The 23991-nt window shown below is 44.2% G+C and overlaps 2 protein-coding genes across 2 annotated transcripts in view; one reads left to right on the forward strand and one right to left on the reverse strand.

Annotated features, from left to right (window-relative positions):
* Positions 1 to 2106: 2106 nt before the first annotated feature.
* Positions 2107 to 23991, reverse strand: part of T265_07802 (hypothetical protein) — a gene marked incomplete at both ends in the record, with an annotated part of 39255 nt that continues 17370 nt past the window's right edge. Inside the window, 6 exons of the mRNA XM_009173422.1 lie at positions 2107 to 2920; positions 11507 to 11578; positions 13184 to 13285; positions 15132 to 15281; positions 17044 to 17174; positions 19556 to 19696. Of these exons, the coding sequence (XP_009171686.1) occupies positions 2714 to 2920; positions 11507 to 11578; positions 13184 to 13285; positions 15132 to 15281; positions 17044 to 17174; positions 19556 to 19696 (803 nt within the window). The remainder of the gene's footprint in view (positions 2921 to 11506; positions 11579 to 13183; positions 13286 to 15131; positions 15282 to 17043; positions 17175 to 19555; positions 19697 to 23991) is intronic.
* T265_07801 (hypothetical protein) overlaps positions 11020 to 23991 on the forward strand; it is a gene marked incomplete at both ends in the record, with an annotated part of 21876 nt that continues 8904 nt past the window's right edge. Inside the window, one exon of the mRNA XM_009173421.1 lies at positions 11020 to 11114. Within this exon, the coding sequence (XP_009171685.1) occupies positions 11020 to 11114 (95 nt within the window). The remainder of the gene's footprint in view (positions 11115 to 23991) is intronic.

Below are 23991 nucleotides of genomic sequence, written 5' to 3' on the forward strand. Positions count from 1 at the left end.
ACATATGCATATGAACCATAGAACAAAAGCTTGGGTTTATTGTGACCAAATGTGTTCACAAAAACAGAGTATGTATGAATCCAATGTGATTCATTGGATTATCAATAAGGGGCAACAGGAAAATAGCCGAAAGACTCACCTACCATGATACAGATTCAAATTGTGCGGAATGATAAAGAACTGGCACGGAACTCATTCAACGTGCTACAAAGAAGGCTCTAGATGTCTGTACACACGTCGATTTCTCAGCAAATTGTTGAATATGTGAAGTATGGTTAAACAAAAAGTTGATCAATATAAACACTGTTTTTTTTCAGAAAAAACGAACGGTACAAAAATAGGATACAAAAACAAACAAGTCCCAAGTATTCGCTGAGATGTGTGTGATGAGCACTAAACGGAAAGACTGTGTAATTGGGAATACGATGCATTTTGATGTTTGAGACATAGCGCACATCAATGTCAAGCTTGTTGACCAGCTTGCTTCAGAGGGCGGACATTTAAAGCGGCCATATAAACTGGGCGTTGAGGCTTCAAGATTTCGTGATGCTAGAGGATGTCGGCGCCGGATGACGCGTAGATGTTGTTTGCAAAACCGTTACAGAACGAACTCCTAGGTGCTAGGCCTGCGAGGAGAGATTTATTAATGGGGTACACAAACCGTCACACCACGGTAAGGTTCAGTTTCTTCGTGACGGACGATAACTACCTTATTTTGAACGACCTCCAACAGATGTACGGCCTGCAAAAGCAGCTGACTCTTGCGTAAAAATCACTTTGCTTTGATTTCAAAGGCTTACTCTTGATCCGCTTACAGCACAACTGGGAATTGGCTGCGCCCCTTTGTGTATCCCTATTGACACTCTCGACAGCATTGACGCTGAAGAGATAAGATATAACGTTTAGCAACCTAGCTTCTTGGTCTAGTGTTTGAATACCAACCGGTTAAACGGCCTGTTAAGTTAGCTGTCAAGAGCTTCGTCGACCAGACAAATCAGCCCTCCTACAGAGAAGGTACTTCGGTATTCATGCTGTTAGGAAGTATCTTCTCGGTCTCTACGCAGTGAAGGCGATTCGTTTCACAGTTTCCGTTTGGATTGCTGCAATGCTGTTTCGTAATTCGGAAATCTAACGTAGCACGAGGACTCGGAGGACGCGTGTGTCGGACTACAATGCAGGCTGTATAGTTGCACAGGTGCGAAATTTCGCTACTACTGATTGAGCATCTGAGGTACTGTCAGGCCACTGACTACCAACATCCCAGAATTATAGCTAGAATAAACTGGAAGCAGAGGATTCACAATGAGGTGATCAGGAAACGGATACATGAGGAATAAAGACTACACTACCCATGGAATGCAGTCAAACAAACAGGTTGGGGTGGCTATGTCATGTGCCGAGTCCCTGTCTGCTGAGAAGGCATTGTTTTTCATACCTGATTCAGACGGTCGAAAGCCTATGAAAATGAAAGATATTGCTAAAAGTCTGCTTCTGTTCACCCTCCAAGAGTGAATCTAAGCAACTCTCCCTGTGCTCGGTTTGAGACACTGAGGATATGGCGGCTAACCGAAGTCAGTTTCTATCCAGATTGTCTGATTGGGTGTTGGATGTGTGGGCATCTCGGATATTTGTGTCCCATTTTTCTTTATCTTCCTATCATAAGGGCATAGCCGTACGGCAGTAAAACACCACGATGATGGCACATCTATCTTATTGTCCAAAAATTAATGGAGTGCGAGATGTATATTTTCCACAGCTTATTGGCTGCTGGCTTGATCCCTACAAATTTAGTCTCCCCGTACCTCAGGGTAGCCATATTTGCCTCGCTGAAGTGAATAGCCGAGGAAGCGGCTGCCTTCATTTTCTGGAAAATGACCAGTTGACGTGGATATGCTGCGATTCATTCATACCGAAAATCTGGTTGGGAAGGTATTTTAGACCGAGAATTGACCATTATTGTATTGGAGTAGATAGCTTAAGCGAGAGATAAAAGTGCAAAGGAGGCACGGCAAATCCGTCGGTCACATGTGTTATCCCTCCCTGCCAGGAAGTACATGAAAATGAGCGGTGATGTAAGGATCATCGCTGTCAGGACACAGCAAAGATAGGCAGGCTAATTGCAGGAGATAGGCTTTCACACACACATGATACGACAAACACGCAGCGAATGATTTGAACCATCGTAGTGACATATGCATATGAACCATAGAACAAAAGCTTGGGTTTATTGTGACCAAATGTGTTCACAAAAACAGAGTATGTATGAATCCAATGTGATTCATTGGATTATCAATAAGGGGCAACAGGAAAATAGCCGAAAGACTCACCTACCATGATACAGATTCAAATTGTGCGGAATGATAAAGAACTGGCACGGAACTCATTCAACGTGCTACAAAGAAGGCTCTAGATGTCTGTACACACGTCGATTTCTCAGCAAATTGTTATATATGTGAAGTATGGTTAAACAAAAGGTTGATCAATATAAACACTGTTTTTTTTCAGAAAAAACGAACGGTACAAAAATAGGATACAAAAACAAACAAGTCCCAAGTATTCGCTGAGATGTGTGTGATGAGCACTAAACGGAAAGACTGTGTAATTGGGAATACGATGCATTTTGATTGGGTGTCAGGTAACTATTGCGAAGAGAGGGCAACAAGAAAGTTTTGTTGCTCCAACGACAGAAAACCATTGGCCCCGATTTGACCATTCATGACAACTCACAGCTCAGGGTATGAAAAAGATCAATTAGATTGTTTAATCCAAGGAGATAGCCATCCTCGTGGTTCCCCATGAGCCACTGTGTCCCATGATTGAGTACTAAACCAGGATGATGGACAGTCTTCGCAAAGTCAATCATCCACACATTTGCCCAATCGCGACCGCGGTGAGCGAACAGCAGGGAGGTACCGATCAACTGAAAAGAATAACAGATGAGACTATGTAAAGTATACCTCAGAGTGCCTGTGGACAGTTATGGCACTGAGTTTTAGCAATACAAAACGTCTCTGCATAAGTAAAAGATGCTTACGTATGGCAGAGGTCGTCAGTGACGGACTTTGATTACTTACTCACCCATTTTACCTCACGCGCCTAATTCCACATGAATTCCCCCTGACACGGGTTGTATGCATTCCATTTACCGAACACTTTACATCTAGTCTTGAAATGACTCTTCACGTTGGTCATGAGCAGTTATCAGTAGCATTTGATCATATCTAAACATAGGAAATTAGTAGCCGGTCGATGGAAACTTAGGGCCTTGAGTAATGGAGCAACCCTGCACTAGTAGTCACAGCCACCAAAAAGGAATAAAGGTGAGAGGGGTTTGACCTCTGTAAATTTAGTAGAGATTGATAGCTGGGAATTTATCACTGTAACTATAAACCAGTTAATTCATTCGCTTTGCGGCCGTGCGATGCGATAACAAGGGAAGATTTGTGTACACCAACTCACGGTGTTTGAATAGGAGAACAAGTGCCGTTGTTGAGCAACCAGATACCACTAACGGCAAAACAGAAGCTTGATTCATATATCACGCCAACTCTTATAGCTAACGCGACACTATCGATACCACTATACCCACCCATCCAACGTGAGTTGGATGCTCACTCCTAATATTCTGCGACGATGGGCAAACATCGGAGTCTTCCAAATAAAAGAAGCCCACTAGTAGAATCAAAATATAGGTGATCCAGGAATATTCTCTCACAAGAGCTTTTGCGTTTCCGTATTTACTCTTAGTTTAAGTTGTAAGGAATAGAGTTGACTTTTGAAAGCGTGAAATAGATCAGTTTATTTTCAGAATTCTTCTCCATGAACTTTGCGTTCATTGCACCTCTCCATTCACTTCATTTGAACATAGAGCATCCGCATCAATATCTCCTCAAAAATAATTGCACCTCATCTGATCAGAAGACGGATCAGCGACATCATCTCGACATATTTCCACGCTCTTCGTCCATTAATAGCATCCGTTCACCTCATGTTTGCTCTAGCTCCAACGAACTTAAGGGCTTATTCCTCATCTCATGTGTTTCCAGTATGAATAGGAAATTCCCTGATATAGGCAAGCGAAGCAGTTCATCACACTGTCGCAAACAGCTCCAGTCAATACGGTCCAATTTATCTAATCAAAACGGCTAGCTGAAGCGCCGAAAGGGCGGCGGCTTTACAAGTTCCGTCAAAATACTACTTACGCTAGCGACTTAACAATCTAAGCTCATTCCCCTAGAAGCAGCTGATCCACACAATGAATCCAACTACAATGGTTTTCCAAGAGAGCAACCGTGCTTAATTGTGAACACTCTCCCAATAAGGATACTGGCTGAAGAATTTTGCAAATGCAGTATAAAATTCATGGCGTGGAAAGGCTAGATCTTCGTAAATATTCGTGCTACTTAGTGCTACTGCAAGACGTGGTGAGTTCATCGACTAGTCCTCCACCATCAACCATACTGTGACTGATGTGTAAATTGGCACCTTGTGCGAAAGACAGGACAGTATGCAACTTTCAAACCTGCGAACATAAGACTACTCCCATGGCGGGGATTAAGGTTTCGCCCTTTAACAGGACCGTAACTCCCTAATAAGGACAACTTTACTAGTAAAAAATGACAAATTCACCTAGGCACCTCGGAATGATTGTAGGGAGCTAGCGCTAAGCGTCCACTCATTCTTTTCTTCCTCATAAGGCTTTCAAATAAGTCACGGTTGTACGGCAGCGAAGCATCGGTGTTGAACAGTGATGTCATGCTGTCGATAATGACGATGACCGTTCTAGAATACCTTCGAGGATGCCAATCGTCAACCTGTGCTCACTGGAAGCAAGTAAATGCACAAATCTCGTCTAATCATTGAGAATCTCGAGGACTTCTCAATGAAGCAGACTTATAATAATAATAAATAATCATTCAGCTGTGGCGCCCTTTCGGCGCCTAGTTGCCATGCCATCCGAAGGAAGCACGAGGGCTGGTATACTGTCAGGTTGCCCAGGCCTAGACAGAAGTTGAGAGGCAGAGGTCGGGTTCGAACCACGGACCATCCGGTCAGTAAATCCGCGCTCTAACCACTTGAGTCATCTCGCCTTATCATAACCGCCTATTCTGATCTCTCCATACCTACTTAGGTTCTGAAGTGGGCTTTCCACCATCTTGCGAAATTCTGCTTGCACTCGTTTGGTACAGCGCAACAGGTGCATCAAAGCAAAGAATTTGCGGCAAGCACTTAACGCCATTTTCCAGTTGCTCCATAACGCGACAAAAATTTGAGGAACTCAAAGTAGTGCGTTATGGAGTGCGGAAGGCAGAAGAAACAGAGGGAGCGAAAACTCGGGAATGATCGATTTTTTCCGAATGACTCACGAAACAGGCACCAGATGGAAATCGCTAAGTGGGACGACCAGTAAAAAGAACGCAAAACACAACAACAAAGCAGAGTTCCCGCTCGCTCATTTTTTGTCCCGTTAAGAACAATAAACTTACAACATAGAGGAAATCAAATGAACAGGACCAATCAGTAATTAATCATTCTGCACGAGATGCCCGTCGAGTCATGCAAAACGGAGGTTAAGAAAAAATTAATCTTGGAAAAATCGCCAAGATGAGTACCCATTCAAAACAATGAGTGAGGTCAGTTATGCAGATTCTGTCACTACTGACAAAAAACAAAAGCCAAACTCAATTGAAATGAACCGAAATCACGAAAACTATCGGATGACGAAAGAGTCACAAGGATCACAAAAAAGACCACAGCGGAGATAGCCAAGCAGAAACCTTGAATAAGCATCAGACATGTTCTCTCTCTTCTCGGGTCACGGCAATAAGAGTGGTTGCAGCAGCTATATTTTGTCTTACATTCTAAAGACATCAGGCAAAACAAGAAAACCCGTTATCTACTCGAATGGATTTGATGCTCAGGAAACTGGTCTCAAAAACCAGACAAATAGCACTTATGATAAGTCCTCTTTACTGAGGACACAGTGCGACTAGTCGAATTAGTTGTCTATCCTTGAAAAACCCAAATTTCGAGATTCAGGTTGTAATGGCTCCTAGTGTGGAAAAAAATGCGTTCACAAATTCCCTTGGCATAATGTTTGCAGCCGAGTAAATGAACTCGAGCAATCCATTTGGTGCCCAATTTTGACCAGATGCTCGAGGATAAAACTATGAGATTTTATTTCCACAAGTTCTGTGTAGTGTCCTAAAAACTGTGCTCCAGACGTGCATCTGAAGAGACAGAACGGATGTGTTGGCTGAACTGGGGGACTGTCCTCTAGGCACGAAATCATTGGTAGGCAGGTTGTTCAGCCGAGTAGGCAAGTAGACAGATTACGACCGGAAACGTCTTGGTGATAGCGGGTGAAGGTTTTGAGTTAGAAAATCAAAGCTTCCCTAAATTGGATCAGATAAGGAATTTCCCATTGGTGTTGAAATCTCGGATAAGTTACCTTCCATGGGGCATTTTAGGATCAAGAGTTCCAGGTTATCAATTTCTTTGAAAACTTATCTGGTTTCATTCCGTTTCTAAGGCAAACTGCACACTAGACGCCTCCACAGCGCAATGGAACTTAAATTTGGAAGTGGCCTTTCAGTCCACCGTCCTATTCAGCGAATGAGTCATAACTCTTGAACATCACATCCAAGAATGGTAACTTCGCTTGTGAAATGCAGTGACGAATATGCATAATTGAAGAGGCTAAGTCGATGAAGTGGTTGGTTAGTGAGTCCCAAACTACGAACGCATCATCCATGCACTCAAGGTATATGGCTACCTGGAAATCTGAATTATACCAGATTCCGCGTCCGGGGTGAGAAGGCTCAGTGATTAGGGCACGAATTTACTGACCGGAAGGTCCGTGGTTCGGACCCGATCTCTGCATCTCGACTTCTCCTGTCTAGGCTTGGGTAACCAGGCAGCATCCCACCTCTCGTACTCCCTTCGGATGGNTAGGCACTGGAGAGTAAGGAGCAAAAAAGTTAGAACAGCATGCATACAGACATTCCACCATCTTCATGTTCTCTGACTTCAGGAGTACGTTTGATTCTGTTAACCGGTCTGTTTTAAACATACCTCGGATGTTAGTAATTATAATAAACTTGCGGGCCTTTCAAAAGCTTAAGAGAAATGGAGTTCAACAAGGATGACAACTTCCTCCATCTTTAATAAACTCCTCAACTGAGGAGGTAATGAGTAAAACCTTCGATGCACGGAACGGACAGAACTGTTCTGGGATAGGGTGTTTTAATTGCGGAATGAACACATCACAACAAACTGCCGTGACTCCGCCATGCCTTACGAATGCGGGGTTACTGTCTATCGGGAACGGTGTGGTTTTACACGCCAATTGCAGACCGGCTCAAACCAAGAGGTGGGCGAAACACTACGAGTCTGAAGGGAAGCAATGGGATTGCGAAGCCCGGGTACTATTATCCGACTTCTAGAGTGAAGTCCACGCAATCCCTGTGCCTGGATGGAGAGGATGCAATCTGTCTGCCAAAAGATGTCAGTGGAGCTCTTGTTGTCAGCTTAGAAGGATTGTCACCTCGTATATATGTGGTGAGGTAGTACTAGCCTCTTTTCCTTCCTCTTTTTGTCCTTTTCTTCACGACAGTACATTGTCAAAGTGAAGTAAGATGGCTTTTCCATTGCTGAATATGAAGTTCTAAGGTTTTCTGATGACTGCTCAATCAAAAACGGTTTGCAATCCAGTCATCTTTAGGTTCCTATAGGGATCTCTCAAAAGGTTTCGTAAAAAAATAAATACTGCGGCGTCTTACGACCGAAAAGGTATACAACGGAGCGATGCATGCGTAAGGCCTCGCCTCTCATCGGAGCATTTTCCCGAAGTTTCTGGTATCTTCCTCTGGCTTCATTAAATAGTGGCCATAAACTTTTATTACTTGTTTTCTTTATTCTCTAGAAAACAAGGTATTTCTGTCGTGAACGGTTCACTCGGTTTCTACTGCTGCATGAATACCTTCCTTGCAAATAAATATACAGTCTGTAAGCATAAACTCCCGGCTATAGAATGTTAGCACTCGGACCCTCCCGTAAGGTAGCGCAGAATCGTGACATCCATACTTTCTTTTTGCAGAATAACGCTCAAATTTTTTCCTATAGTATTAACACACATGACTAAAAGTGCTTTGCTGAGTGTTTTCTATTCGTTGGCGGGTTAGCACTGTCTGTTTGCATTCATGGTCATGACCTTAACGATAGGAAGACAAACTTAACGTTAGCCCGTTATCATTATGAGGCTAAAAGAGAGGAGTCTGTTGACGTCTATTTTCTCCTCTTCCCAGTGTGATCGGTTAGGCAAAATGCAGTTAGTGTCCCGATTATATGGATTTCGTGATTTTTCTTTCGCTCTCCAATTCTAACTGTAAACCATCTGGCGATCAAATCCAAAACCGCCCATTAACAACGACTGCTCAAAGATTCCGTGGGACTGGCGTGGACGACAGGAACAAGCGAAATGCAAGGAGCTGACAATAACCACAGCGACCAGTTATGCCTGGCGGTATATGTGGTGGAGGAAGATTTATTTTGACAAATGATGAAGTAAATGACGGTAAAGCGAGGACTGCAGAAAAAAAAAGGCGATGCCGAAGTCCATAGCCCATTAAATGCAAGATGGATTCCATAGAGATCGAGAGTATTCGGAACTCAACTGGAAGAAAACAAAGACAAAAGGCCTTGGCCATGCGAAACTTTAGTAAACGATGCAGAAGGAATTAATCAAGTAGCCTTTTGCCACGTATGCTTAAAATAGAGCCATAATGGATGAGGGACGAATAGGACGGAAATTTCTGAGCGTGTATATAACCACAATATACTATTGCGCCGTTGCCACAGAAACGACTGATTAAGCAGGATGAACAGAATCCCCAATAGGCAGTTTTAAATAAGACGTGTGAAGCCAGTTGAGACTCGACCAAACCTATTTGCGCAGACTCCAGTACAGGTACATCGATTCCTGCAATGTATGGCCTAAAGCTGCAAGTACTTCAGATATGGTGAACTTAACAGTATAGTTGTCTAACGCTACCCTGGATGCTATACGATCTGCACTGACTTGTTTGCAACACCGCTATCTTGAGTGCGCGTCACGGGTGGTGCACTGTCTCAGCTGTTCAGTTGACATTGAGTACATGGCGTTCACGTGAATGTACATGGAGTTAGTGTGGCAGCATCAGTTGCGCGCGAAGTTCCATTCACTTTGTTCGATGCGACAAGACAATCCGGAATCGGGGGATGCCATCCCCAGAACAGAGGTGCACATTTTGAGTTTGTGCTGACCATATCCACAGGCCGATAGAGGCAAGTAATGTCTCCATCGTGAAGGGTCAAGTATCTCATCAATGGATCGCAACACTCAATCAGAAACACCCAACAATTTTTGGATAAACTAAGGGACCTGACAATAGAAGAGGACGAAACAATGGTCTCCTTTGATGTCAGCTCACTGCTCACATCAAATTCTGAACTACCACAGCAACCATCCAAACTGTCACAAACAGAGCTTCATTCGGACACAATTCAAGCTAATTGAAACACTGCAACGCAGTGGAATCCAAGGTAAAGGAAGAGAAACGCTAATACAAAATCCTTCAATAGGAAGGTTACCCAAGGAATTTCCTCTGGAGATCTCTGAGAAAATGCAATTTAACCAACTCGACAACCGGAAGCACAAGCAAAACAGTCACACTACCATACATCAAAAACATCTCGGAGGTGACCGCGAGGATATTATGACATGCCATGAAAGTTGCCTACAGATCGACTGACGCGCTGCGAGGAGCACTATCAAAACCAAAGGGGATACTTAATGCGATCGGGAAGACAAATGTAATCCACAAAATTCAATGCGAGGATTGTGGAAAAAAGGAAAAAGGATAGACATGGAGGAGACTGTCAACTAGAGTCAACGAACACAAGCTCGCTACTAGGGTACATGACCAACTCTCGCTCATCTCTGCACACGAAGATGGAGTAGGACACGAATTCGACTGGAATAACGTCAGCATACTGGGCCAGGCGAGAACAAAGAACGCAAGTTCATAGAGGCGTGGTACTCTATTGATAGGGCAATAAGCAGACTCATTGAGATCGACCCTGTCTATCAACCCTGGAGGACAGAGGAAATCCAGAACCATAAAACCGGGAGCCGAACAAGGATTCAGAGAAATCAACAAAAATACAAAACTACTGAAAATAGGACGTATACTACCAAACAATCCAACAACAGAGACGCAACAACAGATCACGAACGGACCAACCGGAAGGCGCAGTAATGGACGGCAATTTCGACAGCAAGAGTGGCCGCAGAAAGCGAGAAATACGAACCACAACGCAGTACAGAGTATGGTCGGACCAACCAGATCCAAGTGTGATGATTGTCAATGGCTAATCAGGTTACAGCGCACAGGCTGCTCTTTGTAAACTATATGAACGCAGGCCAAAGAGAGGGACGGCAGTGAAGCATCGGTGTTGAACACTGATGTAATGTTGTCGATGATGACGATGAAGAGAGGGACTACACAAACTACAGCGCACTGGAGATGTCTCCTCGAATGGTGACGAAACGTTTGCAAATCAAGCACCAAGCTCGGCGAACAGATCAACAGCCACCTGATCAATTACCAAGTAGCACAATTATGCTAGGGTTGGCCTACAGTTTATTGTCAATAAGGAAACAAATGTAATTGGATACTCAACGGGCTCACCGAAGCAGATTTAGCTTTTGCCTCCTAAGCATGATGGGAACGACCAAGCTGTTGCGGACGCTGCAACAGATCACACTTATTCACCTGGATTTCACACTGATTGTTTATCACCTTCTTTAGTAGGCTAGAAGTGGGCAAGAAGTTGAAATCACCCATATATACAAACAACAGATGTACGAAACAGCGTAAACAAACGGGCATTCAGATAATATTCACCAGAGCATCAAGAGCACAAGTGCATACAAAAATAGACACCCAAAGAAGTTTGTCTTGTTGGCGCCGGCACTACATGTGCGCAACGCAGAACGAACAGTCACTCATGGTTTCGGCAGTGCAGGTTGATCCAGACATCATCATGATACCTTCGGCCGAACTGAAACTAAGGTATTTACAAAGTGAAGTTGGCTATGGATGATCTCCTCAACGGAGGCAGGGAGAGTGGATTGTGGGCAAGTCGCAGCTAGTCCAGAAACAAATAAGGCCAAGCCAAAGAACAAACACGTCTTACAGAGTAAACATAATGATCAAGCATTTATTTTTACATTACCCGTATCAAGTTAGCCAACCTTCAGTAGCTTTGGAACTAAACTGTGTTCAAATATTTGGGTATGTTACAAAATCTCGAACTGGCTAGTGAAAATAATTCGCTGATCCCTCCAAGTCCCTGAGACACTTTGAAGAACTCGATAAGACCAACCTTCACCGAAAAGGTACCGGTTATTGGAGGCTCCCTACCCGATCGAAAGTAAACCCTCATTCGTTGCTAGCATACCTACCTCATGTTCCGCGAAAAACCTGGAGGCTTCCAAGGACGACTTAAGGAGAGTTAGACGTCGGTGGTATAGCTCCTGAAAAGAATGGAGAGAGATACATTAGGCAATTGATGCATCTGTTACGCAGAATGAGCAGGAGGCCCAAGTGTGGATAATGAAATCCCAACGCAAAATGGATATGTTATAAAACACCTCAAACACCTTGAGGGGGCGTTCAGAAATCATCAATACGGGAGTGCTGGGTGCACGAATAAGTCCAGAGCTCAGGCTGCCATCGAACTGGGATAGAGTTAACGGTACTAAACTTGTTTCTCTAAATGTATGTGGAGGAACGGATAACCCAACATCAATCATCCACCAGTCGCTAAACAAGTGAGCACGAGGGTGTCTCGAGCTTCATGCAATTTTCGGGGCGATAGATGATGGACTCTAGCAGTTGCTTCCAGACATTTCTCTTGGGGCGAGATGGTTCAGTGGTGAGAGCACGAATTTACTGACCGGAAGGTCTGTGGTTCGACTCTCAACTTCCACTGTCTAGGCTTGGGCAACCTGGCAGTATCCCACCGCTCATCTTTCCTTCGGGTGGCATGGCAACTAGGCAGGGGAAAGGGTGTTACAGCGATGAACTTTGCTTAAAAGACAAATCTGGTCCTGCCTTGTTGAGAATCGCCTCCATCCATGAACAGCTATCATCAGCAGACCGCACCTATCCTCTCTGGAGGATGACTGAAGCAGCAAGAAAAATTTGCTTTCATATCCCAAAGATATATGAATCAAGTTACGTCCCCTGTCTGGTGATATCAAGGTGAGGATACAGAGTTCGAGATAGTTCGGTGGTTAGGGTGCGAGCTTACAGACTGGAAGGTCGGTGGTTCGAACCCAACCTCAGCACTTTGACTGCCCCTGTGTAGGTGTGGGCAACCTGGGAGTATCTCGACCTTCGTGCTAGGTCGGTGGAACCCAACCTCAGCACTTTGACTGCCCCTGTGTAGGTGTGGGCAACCTGGGAGTATCTCGACCTTCGTGCTTCATTCGGGGCGGCATGGTAGTCGGGCGCTATACCTGAGACTAAGAGGAAATAAATAAACATATGCCACAGATTCAAGTCATTGAGATCTAGATTGTCTATTGAGTGAAAGGTTCAGTAGCACGATCCTATGGACGTTTACGTTGGGCCTCATAAAGTCTAATTAGAAAAGAATCAAGTGTCTGAGCCAAATTACAGTGGGCATACGAAATTCGGATTTTGGTGCGTAGTGTCAACTTGGTACCAATCGAGCAATTAATCACAGGCCTGGACAATTTCATCAGTGAACTCTACAAATAATATAAAGTTGGTATGTGCAACTTCACCTGAATTCAGTTACGGTTAACACAAACATGTCGGCATGTTTGTGCATTACCAAAACCTCAGGTTGGTGCAAACGCATAGAAGTAACAAATATGTGAAGATCGCGGTGGTCAGCCGCATGATAAATTGAAAAGAATACCGACCTAGTAAGGTCATTTTAGTTGTGCTGAAGTGTAACGGCTGTCAGGAGCTACACTTCATACCCAACCAGATTGATATTCTGTGCCTGAACATCACACCAAACTTGTAGGTGCGGTACGCAATTCTCACAGAAGTACCCATCGAAGAATACTGGCCGTAAAATCGATATTGCGAACAAGCGAACTCACGCAGATATGTTGATCCGACTGGACGAAATCCCTGAGGATGTTCTTCACCTGTTCGCGAGATTGAGTTAGTTTGAAATCTCGCTGTGTGGGGAATTCAGACTTCTGGAAACAGAATATAGTTTGCAACATGGTATTGCGCTCACCATTTAATGTGTGGATTCATGTGCACGGTAGACAGAAGTGAAATCCTACAACCAGTTAGGTAAGGCGGGCAGACAGTATGCAGTGTGGAACGTGCGGATATAGATTAGATAGTAAACCAGTAGGACAAAGTCATCACTTCATTATTTTACTGAATATGATGTGGTGTGAATAACTCACCGAGAAAATGTTCAAAACATATCGAAAAACGGGTAAGTCAACAGATTAGTTGGATAAGTTACTCACTTCACAGTGGGAGGTGTGTTTGTCTGTTTCTCAAGAGACGATCTAGAAGGAACTGTCCTAAAGAAGAGGCCACTTTGCGTCGGGTTCTTCCCGCCAGAAGATTAGTGTATCATGAACATTGCACCATGAGACAAGTTAACCGAGTGTCTTTGGGTGGCACCGGTTGAACCAAATATAAAATAACGTTGTCCGTATAAAAATATGCACAGCGAACTCCCTTCTACATAGCGAAGACAAACTAATAATCAAGGAGATAACACAATACTCTAGCCAACAAGCTGCCTTGGGTGGGGGGCTCAAACGTTTTGTCTATTCTGGTGGACTGAGCCAAAATCGTAAATTAGGTGTTTTCCATTTGAGAGTAATCCGAATAGACCGGCAAAGTTCGCGAATTCGGAAGTCCAGCGTGGTGTCTATTCATGCATGTGTCAAACGCAGGTCCCTAGATTAGACTAGAGAACTCATGTCGCAGGAGCGGTTATTGAGTCTGAATTTTGACCAAGAAAAACGTCGGATGCTATAAATGTCCAATCATTCTAAGTGTCTGTTATTCAATAGTTTGTATGTTTGTGTGGTTGCGTTCATAGTAAGCTGACATGTTTCACCGACTCATGTATAATGAGGCAGCCGTTTGTTAATCACTACGTTTCACAATGTTACATACGCGCAATGCTAGGGCGCGTGTGCCCTCGAGGACTACGTCAGTCTGTGACTACATGTTTAGAGACAGCTGATGGTCTTGATCATTTGTTCGAAAACACTGACGCGGTCTCATCCGCTTCATTTGGAGCCCAAAGCCTTCACCCGCTGTCAACAAAGTGCTTCCGGCTGCCAAGCTGAAGGCATTAGCCGAAATCAGCCCACTCATCGTTTCGTGCCTAGATGACACTCTCAGTTCGCTTCAACTCGTCCGTTCTATATCGCTTCACCTCCATCTGTGGAGCACGGGAATGAGAACTTGTGACTAGGAGTGCAAAAGCCCTTATCTCAACTAATGAGGGCCGTGTGTACCGAACAGATGAACGTTGTGCTGGTTATTACTGTGATCAAAAGTACATCGCCAATGAACTCCGCAACGTAGGCCAGCATAAGTAAGCTTGACAGTCCATTCTATAAACTCACAGTTGTGTAAATCTATATGAAAGGCCCAGAAACCGATGCAGTCAACTAGCTAAGCCGTGCGATTTCCTCAAATTGGCGACATTCAAAGGAAGCATACAAGGTACGGTACACGTATCAGTGAGAATTTGAGAAGCAAACTGAACTGAACGGCGGGGTCAGTTGGCAACTTCGGAAAAGCAAAGACAAATCGACTACAGTCAGTAGATATTTCCTCCCAATAATACACCATTCATAATGATATGCGGAAGGAAAATGCCCGATTAGTAAAGCCTGGTTTTCCAACATTCACATAATCAGTGACTTAAAACTGGCAACAGCGACCCAAGTAGAAGAGGGGGCCATCGTGATCCCAAGGTCCGTATCACCGAACGATGTACTATCCTTCTAAATTACATGCAGATGGCCACTTAAGATAAGAATGAAAGAAAAAAAGTACTACCTTGACAGCTTCAATTCGGAAACCGAGAGATGCTGTTGAGCTCAGTGCTTCTCTCCACTGCATATACCGTAATTTGGTCACAGCCGCCTGCCTGTGTTCGTCCAGAGTCGGCGCGTCAGGATCAATGTCAATCATCTTCTTGTACATATCCTACAACAAAATAAGATATTTCTGAGTTTAACTGACCCCAATATCTACGACAAGCAGCGTTGCTAAAGTAAACTATCTTTATCATACACGAAAATCTCCTGTGGGTTTACGAAGAACACTAGTGAATACTCTTCTAAATCCACTGTCATATCCAGTATTCGCCAGGTCACCTATTGAGGCCATCCTTGTTCAAGCTCGTCTACTGCTTCGGATCTCAGCCGTCAACTGTGATCGGCATTGCATCGTTTAATGGGCTCCGAAGAGTACAAAAACACAGGAAGTACGAAAGTCTGACCGAGAGATACTCAAACCGTCACCGTATTCAAGGCTGCCACTGTCCACACTGAGGTAACCTGGAAGAACACCAAACAATAAGGTGTCTGCGAAGGGAACACAGGCTAGGTATGGAAAAAAACACCGAAGCAGATCGCCATTTCGATGGATCAGATGTAATAAACACTGTAGTGTCCTAATTCACTGATCGTCTCATCAGAAGTGCCACAACCAGTAGAAATGATCATGCTATGAGCCTCGAGCTTCCTATGGAAGTAAGTTGGAATGGAGACAACCATGATGTAAAGAAATGTGCGCATTACTTGGCACCAATACAATGAGCGTTGGCCTCCTGACTTGAAAGAAAGATGTCTGCATTTGCCCATCAGGGCCACCAAGGCATTTTTCACTAAACGTAAAGTACATATACAGCTTGTCGTTTTATCAAAATGCGTCAAACATTCACGTGATTCAGCAGTGTTGAAATATTGGTGGAGGGAGGAAAGCTCTTCGCTGCGAAGTCATCGATTAGCAAGCACTTACCAATCAGTCACAAGTCACTAGACAGGAAAGTGAACATTTCATATGCATGTAGTTTTTAGAAAAGCTGAGCATTCTCACGTGTCCCCTTGAACTCCCTTGCTACTGAGCAGTACACAACACTGTAAAACAGTTCCACAATTTCCGCAGTAAACTTCAACTTCCACCAGATGTGGGGCGGAGCTTGGACACCAAACCATAGACTATTCACATGCTTCAACAGCGTTACACTGGTAGTTCGGGTGCGTTAACTGGCTTTTGATCAGGTGGCAATTGATCTGCTCGCCGAGCACGCCATACGAAGAAATACGATCACCCAGTCACGCACCGGCCAGGTAATCTACTATGGCGAAGAAACTGTAAACCGATTGCCAATTTCGACGAACAGGTCAACTGCCACCTCACAGCCACGTGTGTGTGCTATTTATTTAGGCGAGTCAGAATACGCTCTGAAAACTCATTGATTTAGAGTAAGGTACGACCTGAAACGATAATGTGGAAACCTAATTCAAGCTGTCGGCGGAACACTGGTAGCTTAAGGTAATGATGCCTCGTTGAAGGGTAAGAAGTCTGCTATATGCATGACCAAACCCACAACCAATTGCCTTAAACAGTGTTGGTTTGTGCTGTCCACAAAGTCACTCCACAAAATGATAATCACTGGTACGGCGAACCAGCCAGCAAAGCGTTTTGCGTCGGGTTAGCCCTAGTTAGTGATGCGAAATACAGTCGATCTTGCAGTCCCTAATACTCAGTTTGTTTGTCGGTGCTGACACCAGAGTACTCATGCAATTCACTGTTAAGAGGAAACTATTTGAAAATCAATGATGATGCATTTTGACTCTCGTGATAGTATCAATCACCGTATCCGATGCTGTCAGCCAGTTTTAAGTAGACCTCGGTTGTAAACAGAAAAGCAAAGAATATGGATAAAACGTTGGAGACATACCGGCCTGAGACAATCTCTTTTGGTGACCGCATCATTGACTTCGTCCTCCAAAAATGTTCGCGTACCCATCTTGCAGTCCATGATGCACGGCGACTGGACGCCAAATAATAGATCTTGCATCTGCACGTAACCTATCGAGTCGATACATATAGCAGGTTCAGGAAAGCCGATGTGCACCATCATGGCGGCCTAATATATCTTAGTGTGTCTTAGCTGTGTCTCTCAAAGGAGGGATAACAAGATTAGGGTTTGCAACGAGGCAAGAGAAAAGTTAGAGAATAGGGGCGGTGTGGTCGACTAACGTGTTTATTCCAGTAGTTATGTGACCAGTTAGCACGCTTGATACGCTTATCACGATGTCGGTCCGAATCCTTGTGTACACCATCCAGAAAGTGGTTATGGCACTATCACGAATTTTTGCTCATTGCAATGGACCCTTTGATGAAAGATTTTGGGTGAGTGTAAACAAACCGCGATAATCTAGGGAAGTTGACTGGCATCGGGCTTCTTTATTTTAAAGTAAGCATTCTAGTGTTCAGCTTCTTGAGTAGTCAGTGCTATTATATTGTGTTCGATTCTCTCGATCAGCCAGTACTGTTAACTACATATGCTCAACAGAGTACGCCCCGGAAGTTTTTGAACATAATCCACTGCGGCGCTATCCAAAGGCTTCGCTACAAAAAGTAGTGTCCGACAAGGATGTCCATTCTCTCCATTCGAATTCGAATGCGCCAATGGTGAAGCATTAAGATGAACGGTGGAAGGTCTGTAAAACCACGGGGTTGTTGATGAAAACCTTGTCGATCTGGAGTACACGGATGACACCACTCATCTTCGAAGACCAATGAGAGACACAAGCCCTTTGAAATCGGCTGACCATCGACATACAATCTTCCGTAATGCGCCTTGCACCCTCAAAGTGCAAACTCATGCTTCAGAACGTACAGTCTCTGAACCTTCCCCGTTACAACTCAAGCAGAATCACTGGGGGGTTGTGTGGAAGTTTGCATACCTTGGTAGTTGTATCAGCTCTGACGGAAATGGGTCTGATGAAGTCAGTGCAAGAATCTCAAAGGCTCGAATCAGGTTTGCTAAGTTGTGTCACCTGTGGCGTCAAAAAAGCATATTACTGGGTCTTAAGTCTGTGTTGTATGGTTGCGAGACGTAGCCTCTGCGGATAGATGATGTGAGGCGCCTTCAGGATTTTAACACCGATGCCTCTGAAGCGTTGCTGGTTTGGGATGGTGTCAACGGATTAGTCACAAGGGGATTGGAAAATGGCTATTGAGTTGTGCAGCAGGCACTTCAAACGCGGAAAACATCCAGAACCATCGACTACGATGGCTCAACCATGTGCTACACATGCTGAAACACCGTCCACCGAGACAAGTGCTGTTCACCGTGCATCCTTCAGAATGGCACAAACCACGAGTGGACAACATATGAAGTGACAGAAGGGCGTGAAAGAGATTACGAGGAGTTTGACTGCTGTTGGCACAGTACACCTTCCAGGGTGGGATCTCTGTGACTCCACCTGTGCTTGGCTGGATACATTGCAAGAAACGGCGGCTGATGGATGCCAGTGGCACTCTTATTGTCAGTTTCCAGATTGTATGATTGAGCGGTCGGAGGTGTAGTTACCTCAGAATGCCTGATCTATGTCCCCTCCCTCACCCACTCTTTTCCTTTTCTTTTTGACTCCAAAATTTCAAATGTAACCAAAAAAACTGCATAGTTGTAGGGCAGTAAAGCATCAATGCCAACACTTATGTTGCTGTCTCAGGCGATGATGATGTGTGAACCCTGCTCTCAATCTGCCTATTACGACTCCAATATCGAACTTGATGGAAGTTTTTTGCAGTGCGGTCACCATAATTATTCTTCAATTTCGTAACATTTGGCAGGTATCGCGTAAATTTAGCTTGATAAGCTGGTATCCACCCTACAAACGCCATACCTCATTTAATGCACAATAACCCTTTAAGGTACTGCGGCTCTCTTGTGGGCGGTGGCCATTCACCAAGGATAGCGCACGAAATTGTGCACGACGGTAGGGACCACTGATGAGACATACATTTTTGGATAGCCGTATTGGCTGCTCTGGCGTCGCTGTTTAAGCAGTGCAAATGAAAAGACAACCAGCTGGAAAGTCTGTGAATTCGCTGTTAGCCGAATTGCTCGCTGTAGTATTGTCTCTGAGTTCGTCCATTCAAGTAGAACTGTTTCAACATGCACCTGGAGTGAAAATCCCGATAGCATGCAAACACAGTTACCCGGATAAAGGCCGAAACATATATAGAACTGTCAAGATCAGTCGATCCTGAAAGCAGATGAGATCTTAACTGACCGAACACGGGGTACAGGTCCGATATACTAATCTATGTCTCAGTAATAATTTGGGTAGGAAGAATAGAGAAGGGAGTAATTACAATCAAAAAAGATGATACACATTCTACAGCGAGATAACAAGTATTGTGAGGAGATACAAGAAAAATTTCAACGGAAAGGATACGTGTACTTCCCAACAGTTTTTCGCCTTCATACTTGGGGACGTGTGGTCGCAGGGCATCAAACTGCAGCCGCTTCAAACACAACGCTTCACACTTGTTGTATTCTTTCAGTAAACTTCCCGTCCCGGTAGGTAATAAACTGCCTGAAAAGGAATTCACTACCATAAGTGGAATACATTGCGCGCATGATATCCAACAAACAAAAGACGAATAACAGACATGTGACGAAGCTGGTATTTGCCCTTAGCTGATCGATCAGTGAACTGAGTCGGGTTAGTGATGTCCGTGCATACATTGTTTCGAATCGGATAAATCAGCGTTATCGGGCGATCGATCGATTTATTGGCACCCAGCACATGACACCAGATTATTAATTCTATATCAACCATAGCTAGGGATGGCGCGATGTTGCCTGTATTCTTATTCCAGATTAGAAAAACTTCGGATAGGTGATTCTTTGTTAGAGATATCGCGTTCGTGGAGGACGCGGCATCAGTGAGGAGTCGTGGACTGCAAATTTGCCTTAGGATATCCGGCGTTTGTAAACTAAAAGTCTTTCATTGGTGGCGTTAGTGCGAATTTACCCACCATATACTGCATTCTGGGTTGCTCACGCTTCCGAAGGGTAGCTGAAGATAACCAGTTTTAGTCGATGGTGGTCTGTTTATCAATCGTACGATGTCTGATAAGATTGACAAAAATGAGTCAGTTCTTGGCAGTGGTTGGAAAACCGATAAAGCCTAGGCGTGTTGCTTGTGGTCAGTTTGTGAGAACTATTAGTTAAAATTTCATCCTACAAATGAGTTTGATCTATGCTAAAAAATCAAACCACATTATGAACATTAAGTACTTGGAACTACCAATATTAAATAGGATTCAAATTCGAAAATCTATCTTACGAAATAATCACTAACGGCTGCTTCACTTAATCCCCTAGAACATTCCAAAACTATCGGTAAAACCCTGCTGCCTGGCCTGTCTAGATCCTACGACCAGAGTTTATTGATCGACGGGTTCTAAGGGAAGTACATTCCTGAGGAGGCAAGCTCTAAAACGTCCGGCTAGGAGTATCGGGAAAGTTATCCTGAACCAATAAGACAACTCCTGATGAAATGAAGGTCCACAAGATACGTGGGGGATAGCAAACTGGCGCTGTGCACAGCACATCGCTCGCAGCAACCAAAAACAGACATACTTGCATCATGTTGACTACAGGAGCCTTAGTCTAAGGCTCTTCCACACTTCGCTTATATAGACCACCAGAAATACGACACGGGCTCACATCTGTGACCCATACTGACTGTGACAAATTCCTTGCATCACACAACTATTCGCACTCCTAGGTTATATGGGAAACCTACGCTGTAAACCTAGTCAATTCAGCACCGTCTATGCGACGGATTCATGCTCACATCAATAATCTTGATGAACTCTACGAACTACTCAATTATGTATCAGGTGAAACATTAGTAGACGTAATTGATATATGGGCATGCTAACATTAATATGCATCATTTAATATGTCGTCGCCAATTTATCAGTATGGCCTTTGGGCCGGAAATTCGCGCAAACTCTTGATCATGGTTGAAACAGGGTAACGAACTTCTTTGGCCTACACAGGTTAGGATTGTAAGGCAAATGGATGTGCTTAATATCCTTCGGTTGATTCCCGTGAATTTGTACTGAGATACTTGGTATAGAACCCGGGAAATCGATCCAAATTTGGTGCAATGAATTTAGGTGATCGAATGTTCAAAACGGTGTTTTTGAAGGTCTTCCCTCTACTTTTAACCACCACGACCGTTGATGTTCTTTTACCCTCATTGTTGATCGTCTCGTCATGTGGCGAATCCCGGAGTCGGAGAATGCACATAGTTGCAGTAACGAGTGGGAGCTTGTCTTTAAAGCGCTGAAATATTTGCCACATCAAGTACGCTGTGAACGTTACTAGATAAGCGGTGTGTAGATATCTCACAGGATGTCACTCATTACAGGTGGTAGAAAAAACAATTCCTCATTTTAACAACAACAATCTGTGGATTCAATAGTACTACTTTTCCAGAAACTTAACAGAGAAACCACTTTCGCATGGCACATCCTTAATGGAATCAACTACTGAACATAAGCACTCGATGGAACGACTAAGTTTGTAAGTGTACTGTCAAACAGCTGGTAAAATTCGGACGGTAGCTAAAATTGGAGATAGTGACCCATCCATCTGGGTTTAGGATACATAGTCCAGGATGGTACGCCGGTTGTCGTGGGGTACCAGCAAAACATCCACAAATAGTATAGTAGTCGCTTGTTCTAATTCATGAATAAACTAGATGCCGGGTGGCCGGTGTTGAATGCTTCAGGTACCTGACCAATCTCGTCATCGATTCAGTGGCGGTAAAGAAGACACTGACACTGTTGGTACCGTTTTGGCGTGGCCATGAGCACGACTGCCAGTAAACGGCCAAGTGGCAGTCAATCTGTCGGTAAGATATGTAATTTGAGACAGAAAATCGCGATTCCGTTCAACTCTATGCATGTAGAGTCAGCTACTGGCCTCAACTAGAAGTGTCTTTTTGAGTAAGGAAGCCCCATCAATTGAGCTGGAACGTTTAGATTTCTGATAAGTTCAGCAAACCGAAACGCGTCATTTAGATTATATCTGGCTAATTCTGTGTACTTAGGTCATAGGAGTTCAGTTATCCTTTGTGTCATTGAGTGATAGGGGGATACCTGCCATGGGACGCAGTGGATGAGCAGATTTACGAAACTTGGATGGGTCATATAATCTCGGAACACTGTTGTATCAAACTGTGTACTCGAAGTGACATTTCTAGTTTTGTGTGTTTTTCAGTTGCCATTCTATCGTGTCAGCTTTGCCTCTGGCATCTGGAAAGCGGAAATTTTACTTCACCGAAATTGTTCCTCAGCTTGTGAATATAGTCAGTTCTGTTCATTCGCATTGCCCCACAGCGCCGTGGGTTTGTGCACCACTAAGGCCGTGTTATCATCAAGCGTCCGGACAGCATGTCCTTGTGATTGCTATGTCCATTGAATAGGCCTAAACCGTTCTAGTCACACATTTGCAGTCGGCCACAAATCCTGGGATTGAGCCATACGCTCATAAAACTGAGTTTCAAACCTTAGTTGATGAATCTTTTTTCGTTTGTCAGACTATTTCATGCTTAAAGAGAATACTTCAATTTGTGCCTGTTCTAGATCGCACAAACTACGTATGTATCTGATTAAGTTAGCCGAAAAAACAGCTGTGGGCCAGTACTTAAGGTCTTGAGCCCCGATTTTCCCCCGTTTATCCTACTTTTTTCCAATGACAGAATTTGCATAATTCGATTACAATGCATTCACGATGCGCAATATTTCGTTCAACTATAGGTATCTTTGATGAACTTCTGTCCTCCTAGTTCCTGCCTTGACTTCTGCGTCTAACATCATGTTGGCGGGGAATTATTGAAACTGTCGTTGCTAGTGCTCCTATTCGATTCATTCTATTAGAAACCGTAAATTTGGTTCATTCAAGTTTAGTGCAGATCCTATGTGCCGTATTAGTTCACTCAGCATCCCAGCCACCCTGTTTTACCTTAATGCTTGGAACATGCCTGTTGAGAAATCAAAAAAGCACTTAGAGTTGCATTCGGCGCATTCATGAAATGAACAAGTGAAGACTTCAGAACTCCCTTAATGTATACTTCGGCTGGGTTAGCTGTGATTTCTTCGTCCTCTTCGTCCTCCAGTCCTGTAGAGTCGACCAGTTCGTCGATCATTTTTACACAAGTTACCCATCGGTGGACGAATGGTTGGTCCGGGATATTCTAGAGCACGCTGAAGTCGGTCAGATTGTCCTAAACCAGTCAGACCGGAATTTCAGTAACATATTCCTATGGTAGAAGTGCGCTGTTATCTGGGAAAAGCCTGTTTTCAAAACGTTCCTAAGTAGTGCTCCTTTGTACGGCAGCCGAAGGCTATCTGGGCAAGAAGATATGTTTATACGGCTCAGTTCGCGTTTTCTTTCGGGAAATGTTGGTTTCGCTGAACGAAATAACTTGCTGTAGTTGGCTTCCATGTACGTACGAGCGTCCACTCGACGGGCGAGGTAACTGCTGTGGTCGCTAGCTGGACGACGAAATACTTATGCTAAAATTCACCCTCGCATTGATTCATGTTGATAGCATTTGCGTGCCAATCACCGCTCATCAAGTGGGTACACGTAACTTTCACTCTCGCTAAGTAGCAGAGGCCATGTTTGGAGTATAGGTTAACTGTACACAAAACATACCTTTAACCCGACCTAAAGCTGCCACCTTGACGTGGTGGTCGGGCTTCAGTGCTGCAACGATCCTGCGGGCTACACTGGCTGGAACTTCGTTCCACAAGGTGCAACCATGCCAGGAAGGCCAAAGGGGAGCAGCCAGACCAAGAGCAGCGA

Source organism: Opisthorchis viverrini (genome assembly GCF_000715545.1).
Source record: "Opisthorchis viverrini unplaced genomic scaffold opera_v5_185, whole genome shotgun sequence".
In the NCBI taxonomy this organism is placed as follows: domain Eukaryota; kingdom Metazoa; phylum Platyhelminthes; class Trematoda; order Opisthorchiida; family Opisthorchiidae; genus Opisthorchis; species Opisthorchis viverrini.